We start from the raw sequence: 10,930 nt of genomic DNA, 5'->3' as shown, positions 1-10,930 counted from the left end.
TTTTTTTTTTTTTTTTGAGACGGAGTCTCGCTCTGTCAGCCAGGCTGGAATGCAGAGAGGCGTGATCTTGGCTCACTGCAACCTCTGCCTCTCAGGTTCAAGCAATTCTTCTGCCTCAGCCTCCTGAGTAGCTGGGATTATAGGCGTGTGCCACCACGCCCAGTTGATTTTCATATTTTTAGTAGAGACAGGGTTTCACCATGTTGGTCAGGCTGGTCTCGAACTCCTGACCTTGTCATCCACCTGCCTTGGCCTCCCAAAGTGCTAGGATTACAGGTGTGAGTCACCATGCCTGGCCTCTTTTGTTCTTTTAAAAGTTGCTATACACATAGACTCATGTGCGCTCTGTGTGGGCAGAAACCGTATCTGTCTTTACTATTTTATGCTCGTTAAACTTCTTAGCACAATGGCTGGTACACAGCAGACACTGAATAGATATTGTGTAAAATAAATAAATTAAAAGGTAAACTTAAAAGAATATTCAGTTTTCTTGGCCTATGGTCCTGGCCAATGCAACTAGTGCAACAGCCAGAAGTGTCAAAATTGTAATTATGGTAATCCTCCCTTATTGTTGTTTTGCTTTCCATAGTTTCAGTTACCCTTGGTCAACCATAGTCCAAAAATAGGTGAGTAAACTACAACAAGGTATTCTGAGAGAGAGAGAAAAGCAAGATCCCATTCACATAACTTTTATTACAGTATACTGTTATAATTGCTCTATTTTATTATCATTGTTAATCTCTTACTGTGACTAATTTAGAAATTAAAACTTTAACATATGTTTGTATGTACTGGAAAAACTAGTAGTGTCATGTGCCACATAACCATGTTTCAGTCAATGACAAACCATATATATAATGATGATCCCATAAGATTACCCTATCATATTTTTACTGTACCTTTTCTATGTTTAGATATGTTTATACACATGAATACTTACGATTGTGTTAGTTATCTACAGTATTCAGTAAAGTAACATGCTGTACAGGTTTGTAGCCTAAGAACAATATAGCTTAGGTAGGCTACAACATCTAGGTTTGTGTAAGTAAGATGTTCACCCCACAAAGAAATTGCCTAACTATGCATTTCTCCAAATGTATCCTTGTCATTAAGTGATGCATGACTGCATATATAAGATTTAGTACTATCCATGGTTTCATGCATCCACTGGGGGTCATGAAATGTATCTTTAAGGATAAGGGAGGACTACTATACACAAAAGTGGACTACAATACACAAAACTGACTTCCCTTCATTAAGGAAAGTCAAGTTGAACAATTAGGAATCTCCACAACCAAAAACCTGTAACAGTTATTCTCTAACAATATTCGAGGTAATCGATTCCCAGTGTGATTAGTTTAGTGATGGTGCTTAAAGATATGCTTATAGAAACTGTTATCAAAGTTTATAGGATATTCAGTATGGAGGAAAAGTTATACATTATTCCTCATTACACTTATTCTTACACAAAATTTCCCCTTCAATTCTGACTGTGTACTTTGTAAATAACTTAGAAGATTAAGTAAACATTCAATGAAGTTACTATCATATACTAATAAAATGGTAATATTTAAAAAATGGTGACTACTTTATCCATAAAATTTCTAGAGCATTTATTTTCTTAAAATAATAAGTTTTTGTGCTTACTGCTGTGTCATCAAAGAGGTTGAGTAAAGAAATAAGAAAGGCTCGTCTGTGTTGGCGGTTTCCACGGATCATGGAGTAAAGGTGTGAACACAAAGCGCTAGAGGACTCGTCTTGTCTGAAACCCCTTACAGGATCTTTTAGGCATGTGTTGATTGCCTGTTGTACCTGGTAAGACATCTTCATACCAGCCACTGCTTTCATCTGAAATCAGTACAAGTCTCATTTTTGTCAAGGAAATTAAAAGACACAACTTAAAAATATACTTAGAGCATTACATTCTGAGGCTAGCTTCATTATTTGGTTTTCTTAATTAAAATAATACGAATCACAGAATGAAGTGCTAGAAGGAACATCAGAGATTATCTCTTACAATTCCCTCATTTCAAAGAAGGAAAAAAAAATGAGGCCCAGGAGAGTCATTGCAGCCAAGTTCACACAGTAGGATATAAAATCCAGGTTTCTGGACTTTTAGTCTGGTGTGCTTGGTACTGTCACCTCTAGCCCAATCTTAACTTTAAACTAGAATAAACACCTTGGGAGACTAACTTAGTTGTATGTTTAGAAGATAGGTACTAAGTAAGACATTTTATCCCAATTATGAATGTGGGCAGGGTATTTATCAAAGACATGCTTTACTCAAGAAAAATGCTTAAATTTAGGTTATAAAATGTTAAAATACATACATGAATGAATCCAGCATATTTTTTGTCTATTTCCACAAGTTGCTGATCAGCCTTGTTCCGCATAGCAGGTTCTGGGTCTGTGCCCATAGCAATTAAATATGGCACACACTGGAAATAAAAAAAAATTATGAGATATCACGGTAGTAAAAACTCTCTATTTAGACATATGTCAAAACTTTCTGTATATCTGAGATATATGAATTTAAACTTACAGGCTTTCCTATAAAGGCTATATTTTAGTGTTCTTTTTAAAGTGACAAATCTTTGAGATTCAGCTTAAATTCAGAAAGCACTGGAGCACCAGCAAAAATACTGATGTGGTAAAATTTAAACAATTTCATTGTAAATTTAAGGTTCTTTAAACATAAAGCATTCCCACACTAAGAATATCTATTTAAGATTATGATATAGACTACAAATATATAATCCAGTAGTTTTTAAAGCTTGATTAGATTTGCCTTGTAAAGATAATATAGGGCAAACAGTAATTTGCTTTCCATACTCAAAGCTAGGAAAATATAATTGTTTTTCAAAGTGATTTCAGATGTGGCTTTGAGGGTCAGATAGTTGGTAACAGTCATATTCACTGTACTTCTTGAGTCAAAAAATAGTACTGCTATGTTAAGCGAGTTGATTCGAATCAAAAAGCAATGTGAAGGCCAGAAAAACAACAAACTTATAACTTTAAAATACAGACATGGCACTAAATGAAAGAAATGATCACGTTAAATCTCGAATCAGGAAAGAAAAAAGGCTGTAAGGTGGGTGCGGTGGCTCATGCCTGTAATCCCAGCACTTTGCGACGCTGAGGCAGGCAGATGACTTGAGCTCAGAAGTTTGAGACCAGCCTGGTCAACGTGGTAAAACCCCATCTCTACAAAAATGCAAAAATTAGCCAGGTGGTGGCACGCACCTGTAGTCTCAGCTACTTAGGAGGCTGAGGTGGGAAGACTGCTTGAGTCCAGGAGGCAGAGGCTGCAGTAAGCCAAGACTGCGTCACTGCACTCCAGCCAAAAAAAAAAAGAAAAAAAAAAAAGGAAAAAAGGCTATAGAGAACGCCCTTGGTTAACTAGCAGAATCTGCAAATGGACTATATATTAGATAATATTATACCAATGTTAAACTTCCTAAATTTAATGATTATATTATGGTTTTGTAAGAGAATGTCCTTGTTCTTAGAAAATATATGCTGAAGTGTTTAGTGGTAAAGAATCATAATTATCTGAAACTTCCTACCAAATGATTCAGAAAAAAGCAGATGTATAAAAGGGAGAGAGATAAAGCAATTGTGGCAAAATGTCAACAAATGGTGAATATAGGTGAAGAGTATAAAGGAATTCATTGTATCACTTTTGCAATTTCTTTGTGTGAATTTTGTTTTTTTTTTTGGAGATAAGAGTCTCCCTCTGTTGGCCAGGCTGGAGTGCAATGGCACGGTCTTGGCTCACTGCAACCTCCGCTTCCTGGGTTCAAGAAATTTTCCTGCCTCAGCCTCCCATGTAGCTGGGACTACAGGCAGTAGCTGGGACTACAGGCATGTGCAACCACACCTGGCTAGTTTTTGTGTTTTTAGTAGAGACGGGGTTTTGCCATGTTGGCTATGCTGGTTTTGAACTCCTGACCCAAGTGATCCGCCCACCTCCGCCTGCCAAAGTGCTGGGATTACACGTGGGAGACACTGCACCTGACTCCTTTGTGTGAAATTTTAAAAAAAGTTTAAAAAGCATATATAATAAAAAGCACCCAACAAAGAGCCCTCGGTAGTTCAAAAAGGTCACAGTCTCAATGTACTACTATTACATTATAATGTATGATTCTTTGTGATAATAGCCTGGAGTCATGAAGAACAGGATAAACATTTGTTAACATGTTTTGTTTCAGGACATAGGGAAGACCACAGTATGTTTAAATATATCATATTTTCAAAAAGTTACATGAAAAATACCCAAAATAAAAATCTTGAAGGGTATAGACTCTGCTTATTTAATACATACACTTTTGTAGCCTATGGCGCTCTCCTGACCATCAGATGGTATATACCACTACATCAGCATTGGCTGCCAATCTTCAGTAATACTAATGTCTTTTATCACATCATTTTGTCCTCATATCAATGCTATGAGGTGTCAGGTAGTTGGTGCCATTCCCAACTTAAAGATGAAGGAATTGGGATTATATAATTTACTTTTCTGTGAACTAAGACTCATCCTGTTGAACAGATTATACTTTTAAACCCAGTGAACTCACTTCACATAGATTGTTGGATCTTAGGGACAAAAGTAAGTATGAATTAAAACAAATATATCATCCCTACTTACAAAAATAATTTGAGTATATGTTCTGTCAATAGAAATTACAAGTTGGTTTATAATAGAGACAATAGTATGAATATATGGGTATTTTGCAATAATCATAACCCAAGAGATTATCTAAAACTTCTAGATTCTTAAGAGTTTAGTACAAAGGAGAGTAAGAGGAACAAAGAACTACTTATTCTCTATAATCACAATGTATCAAATGACAACTAATCTGGCTCTTTTAGTAAGTTGCTGCTGCCATAAAACATGCTTACCTGAACTGGATGAATAAGACCTTGATTTAGAGTCAATGCAATGACATTTAGGGCAAAGTGGCGTACACTTGACTGGGTGTGAAAAAATGCCTCAAGCACCTGTTTGAGATAAAGCTGCATGATGGAACTACTCATCCCTGAGGAAACATCACCCATTTCTTTTAAGTCTTCCTGTTTTGCAACTTTCTTCCCTACAAAAGAAAGCAAAGGATAAACACATATTAAGAGCACTTATACTAACTTTACTAAATATTTCAAAATTAGGCCATAAGCAAAATCACAAAACCTTATAGCTAGTGTTCTAGCTCAATGGTTCTTAATGTGTGTGTGTGTGTGTGTGTGTGTGTGTGTCTGCATCTGTGTCACAGGCCCCTTTGAGAACCCAATGAGGGCCGGGCGCGGTGGCTCAAGCCTGTAATCCCAGCACTTTGGGAGGCCGAGACGGGCGGATCACGAGGTCAGGAGATCGAGACTGAAATCCCGTCTCTACTAAAAAATACAAAAAAAAAGCTAGCTGGGCGAGGTGGCGGCGTCTGTAGTCCCAGCTACTCGGGAGGCTGAGACAGGAGAATGGCGTGAACCCGGGAGGCGGAGCTTGCAGTGAGCTGAGATCTGGCCACTGCACTCCAGCCCGGGCGACAGAGCGAGACTCCGTCTCAAAAAAAAAAAGAGAACCCAATGAGAACTACAATCTCTCTCCTCCCTCAAAATGTTAATGTTTACACACATACACAATTTTAAAACTATTTTAGAGAATTTAAGAATATGCTAAAGCCTAGTTACAGACCTCAGCATAAGGACTGCTATTTAACTGAGTTTCTTCGTCTAATAAATCAGGAAATTTAGATATTTAGATCAAAGGAGATAAAGCCATTATAACATAAACATAGCTATGAAATTTAAAAATATATTTTCACTTACAGTCTCTATCTGCCTGCTGCATACGTGTATCTTCTTCTTGTAGGTAGGTCTGAAGGTTTTTTAACACTTGTATTTTTAAATTGACTGAGGAGTTCTTATCAGATAAAATATTATTATATAGATTCTTTACTTCTTGCTCGAACATTAGACTTGGATGCTGAATAAAGGCAAATCCTATGGGAGAGGGGAAAATCTCATCATATATTCATATTAAAATTAAATAAAATTTAATAAATATGTTAATAAATTATATAAATGGCTCCTTATTTCAAAAAGTTAAAACTTAAAATGACTGGAAGAATATGCTGGTGGCCTTACCTAGAGAAGCATTAGAGCAGGTACTTCTTTCCCCATGAATTAAAAACAAGAAATTGCATTTCAAAGGAGAATTTCACACAAGAGGAAACCTTGAGGAGGGAGCAGGGCCTAGTGGCTAGGGGAGTGGATTAGGAGTCAGGAGTCTTGGGTTCTATTCCTGGCTCCACCACTGACTTGTAGTGTGACCTTGGGTGAGTCACATAATCTCTCTGTGCCTCAATTCTCCATCTGTAAAATGGGGATAATAATATTTACCACCCACCTACCTCACAGGGATGTTTTCAGGATTTAAGAAGTAATGTCTGCAAACATTTTTCAGATCCCCAGTAGAAGGTACTACATTGACATTATTTTTTTAAAAAAATTAAAATATATTCATTTGATGAAACAATATAATAAACCAGAGCGAAAAATATCTTCCACTTCTTTCTCATATGGCATTATAATAAGGCTACAATGCTGAATCCTTTAACCACGGGGTAATATAATAAGAAGCAATATATCATCCATGTTTATAATGTTTATTTGAGGAAAAAATGAAGATCTCTCATGACAGCAAGTATTATTGATAATAAACAACAAACTAAACTCAAAGCATAGAGTGATCAGATAACTAGCCCAAGGTCACTCAGGATAACTATGGCCCAGGCAAGACGTCTTTTATTAACTGGTCTAGAGGCAATATTTTCTGAATAGCGCTGCTTAAGTTAAAACTTCATCTTTTCGTACTCTGAAATACTTGTAACACTATTAGTTTTGCCACTCCATATAAATTATGTCCAGACTGAATATTTAAAGGTACACACTGGCTTGAAGTTAATATTGCACCAATTTAACTCCTTAGTAAATGATGTCTGAATTTTTCAAAAAGGAATAGAGGAAGAATAAAATGATAAGGTTTCAATTTATTTACAGATATCATAAACATGATTTAATAGGTAACTTAGAATCTTTTCTTACTCATTTTTGTTCAAAAGACTAATATAAATAACTACTCATACATATTAAAGTATGAACCTTAATCATAATACCAAAATAAAATTTCCAAATAAGTTATTAATCTCATTGGGTAGCTTTACGTGTACAGTTGTTGCTTGGTATCCATGGGGGATTAGCTCCAGAACCTCCCAGGGATACCAAAATCTGTGGTTTCTCAAGTCTCTGATATAAAATGGGGTAGCATTTCCATATAACCTATTCACATCCTCCCGTATACTTTAAATCATCTCTAGATTATTTATATCTAACACTATGTAAATGCTATGTAAATTGCTGTTGTACTGTTTAGAGAATAATGACAAAAAAATCTGTACATATTTAGTACAGGTGTAATTTTTTTTTCTCACTATTTTTGATTCTTGGTTAAATCCACAGATGTGAAACCCATGGATATGGAAGGCCAACTGTATCCATACAAAAAAAAAAGCAACAAAAACCAAAAACCTGGACAGACTGTTCTTGTATTTTTTTGAAGTGCATTCAATTCAGGTACTTTAATGCCATTCGCTTCCTATTTCCTCATATTCTAATTCCTTCCTAGATATAAGCCACACAGACCTGCCTAACAATTGCAAAATATGTTTTTATTACATCAGTGCTTCCTGGAAAAATAATATAAAACAGGTATATATCCAAATTGTTTCTTCTGGGTTGCTATTTGCTTTTATATAAATAAGTCAGTGTAGACTGATCACTGTTTTAACTAGATGTGGCAGCTTTCTGTAGTGACAAAGCCTTGCAATGAAAAAGAACAATTACAAAAATGCAAAGAGTACAGAATTCTTCTACATTATTTTTCTTTATCAAAGGGCTTTAATGAATGTTCTTCAGATACCCTATGGAGGAGGGGTAGAAGAAAGTATTGTTATCTCTATTTTACTAATGAAGAAACTGATGAAAAGACAAGTGGCTTGCTCAAGTTCACCCAGGAAGTCAATGGCCATAACAAGAATGGAATCCAGTTGTTTTAATCCCCAGATCTACATTCTATACACCAAATCCTACTGCTAATAGAAACATATTAAAATAAATCAACAATTTAGATTCACAATATTTAAAAATGTGCTCTATCCCTCTCAAATAGCTATAATTTATAAAGAAATTTAGACTTACCTAGACCAATGATAGCTTTTGTTTGTACTTCTTCATCTGAATGTTTTGTAAAATACATCAATAGTTCAAGTACTTTATCTTTTATGTTAACCTAAGGGGAGGAAAACACATTAAAGTATTCATGAAGAGTAACTTAGATTAATTTTCAACTATAAAGGAAAAAAATACCTAAAGACAATAAGAATTTCTGTATGTGAACTTTATTAAAAAAATAAGCAACCAATTCCATTTATTTTAGAACAGTGGCATTCAAAGTATCAGTGTGTGACAAAGAAGCTTGTTTCGGAATGTAAATCAGTGTGTTGTTCCCTTCATTGAAAAAAATTTTTTTTTAAAATTAGCTGTTGATGTCAACAGTGTGCCTACTGTTACAAAGCTGATATAACTTGTCAGAGAAATTTCATTATGTGGTTACACATCAGTAAGAAAAAGTTCATGGATTAGCAGTCAGTCTGAGGACCATGCTTTGAGTAGCACTGTTTTCAGAATTTTCATTAAACCAGACTAATATTGCCTTCATCCTGGGTCATTACTGTTATTCTCAGATCACAGTGCCATATAGTTCTATGTTTTATAGCATTTTAAGTATTACTATCTTTACCTTGCTGTTGCCTTTAAAATCTTCCAGATCAAAATCAAAATGCCGACATAGTGCTCCAACAGTGAAAAGGGATCTAAGAAGTGCTGGTTTGTTTGTTAGAAGTGAAGTGTTATTTGGGTCCTCTTGGTGTTGACTTTTCAATTTTGAAATGGCACCTAATAAAGATAAGTAATAATTATAATATTTATCTTTGAATCACTCAGTTCAAGTAATTACTACTAATGAATTACAATTTTTTTTTTTTTGAGATGGAGTCTCACTCTGTCACCCAGGCTGGAGTGCAGTGACGTGATCTTGGCTCACTGCAACCTATGCCTCCCGGGTTCAAGTGATTCTCCTGCCTCAGCTTCCCAAGTAGCTGGGATTACAGTTGTGTGCCACCATGCCTGGGACATTTTTGTATTTTTAGTAGAGAGACGGGGTTTCACCATGTTGGCCAGCCTGATCTCGAACTCCTGACCTCAGGTGATCCATCCGCCTTGGCCTCCCAAAGTGCTGGAATTACAGGCGTGAGCCACTGTGCCCGGCCAATTAATTTTTACTAATGGTTCTAAATATTAAATATGTCTAGAATTATGAGGGCGCTCTTTATTTAGAGTCTAAACTAATTAATATAAGAAAATTTAAATTTTACTTTTCACAGTGCGCAAAAAATGTACCAACCTTTACTTATCAGGAGATAAATTTCTGAAGTAATCACAGTGGGTTCTTAAGGGAATACAAAAGACACTAGACAATATTGTTTCTGAGAGGACCACAGTGGATAATCACACTTCATAGTTTCCTTGATTCTAGCCTTTTATCAAATGCGTTTAAAATGAGCTGACACACTGCAGGACCTAGCAGAATAATTTTAAAACCCTGGTACTGAACTTACCATAGTATCTATTGAAACAAGCCCACACAAATTTAAAATTTTGTGTCACTTTATTTACAACAGCCCCAAGACAGCTGACACAATGTTGCACTACCTAAAAGATATAGAAAATGTTTGTTTAGATAAAAGTTAAAAAATACTATTTTAAAAACTTAGCTTTTTACAAATATTTGCTTTAAAAATAATATTAATAAAATACATTATAACTTCACACCAATGAATAAATAAATGGTAAACTGAGTGCTTACAGTCATGCCATATTTGATGATGAGCTTCATCAGATCTTCTTCAATAGTGGCAAGAAAAGTTTCACTTGGATGCTCCATCAGTGGTACAACTAGCTCTAGGATTTTTGCAACATTGCAGATAACCATGAAATCATTTTGTGTCTATAAGAATAAAAATAATGCTTTATGAATATCCAAAACCTTAAAAGAAACTATATACAGTTTTACGTATTTGTGGGCAGAAATAGGGCATTTTGCACGTAAAGGTCCAGTAAAAAAAAAAAAAGTCTATTAGAGTTTTTTTTTCAAGATATGGAAGCAGCAGCACCAGCATGTCAGGAATATGGACCAACAACTAACTTACCAAAATGTGACCTTGGGGTCACTTAATCACAATGTTAAAGTTATATTTTTTTCCCTAAAATGTAACACAAGTCAATTCTAAACAAGGGTATTTACATATTGACAGTATTATACAAAGACTGGTACAGTTTTTATGATTAGTATTTTCCGAGCTGTGTATGTTAACCCAGTAGTTCTCAATCAGGAATAAGCTTCTTCCCCTGTATCCTGACACAGGAGTACTTGGCAGTGTCTGGAGACATTTTTGGTTGTCACAATGGGAGCCACTACTGGCATCTAGTGGCCAGAGGCCAGGGATGCTGCTAAACAACCTGTAATGCACAGAACAATCCTTGACAACAAAGAATAATCTAGTCCTGTCAATAGTGCTGAGGTTGAGAAACCCTGTGTTAAAATTTTCTGATAGATAAAAAAACATAGAATCCCAGAACTAGGCAAAAGGCTTCTTTATTTTTAAGAAACAGTGTCTTGCTCAATTGCCCAGGTTGGAGTGCAGTGGCACAATCATAGCTCAATGCAATCCTGAATTTCTGAGCTTGAGCTATTTTCCTGACAGTCTCTCGAGTAGCTAGGACTACAGGTGCATAACATTACACCCAGTTAATTTTT

General features: G+C 35.6%; 1 protein-coding gene across 1 annotated transcript in view; it reads right to left on the bottom strand.

Moving 5' to 3' along the window:
- Nucleotides 1–10,930, bottom strand: part of NIPBL (Nipped-B homolog (Drosophila)) — a 195,033-nt gene that overhangs the window by 11,962 nt on the left and 172,141 nt on the right. The window contains exons 35-42 of the mRNA XM_011944374.1: nt 9,980–10,120; nt 9,732–9,825; nt 8,855–9,009; nt 8,254–8,344; nt 5,824–5,997; nt 4,903–5,093; nt 2,331–2,438; nt 1,648–1,848 (exon numbers count right to left, since the gene is read on the bottom strand). Of these exons, the coding sequence (XP_011799764.1) occupies nt 1,648–1,848; nt 2,331–2,438; nt 4,903–5,093; nt 5,824–5,997; nt 8,254–8,344; nt 8,855–9,009; nt 9,732–9,825; nt 9,980–10,120 (1,155 nt within the window). The remainder of the gene's footprint in view (nt 1–1,647; nt 1,849–2,330; nt 2,439–4,902; nt 5,094–5,823; nt 5,998–8,253; nt 8,345–8,854; nt 9,010–9,731; nt 9,826–9,979; nt 10,121–10,930) is intronic.

This window comes from Colobus angolensis, unplaced genomic scaffold (genome assembly GCF_000951035.1).
Source record: "Colobus angolensis palliatus isolate OR3802 unplaced genomic scaffold, Cang.pa_1.0 Scaffold230, whole genome shotgun sequence".
Taxonomy (NCBI): Eukaryota; Metazoa; Chordata; class Mammalia; order Primates; family Cercopithecidae; genus Colobus; species Colobus angolensis.
Note: the sequence above shows the minus strand (reverse complement) of the source record. Positions and strands in the feature narration are given on the sequence as shown.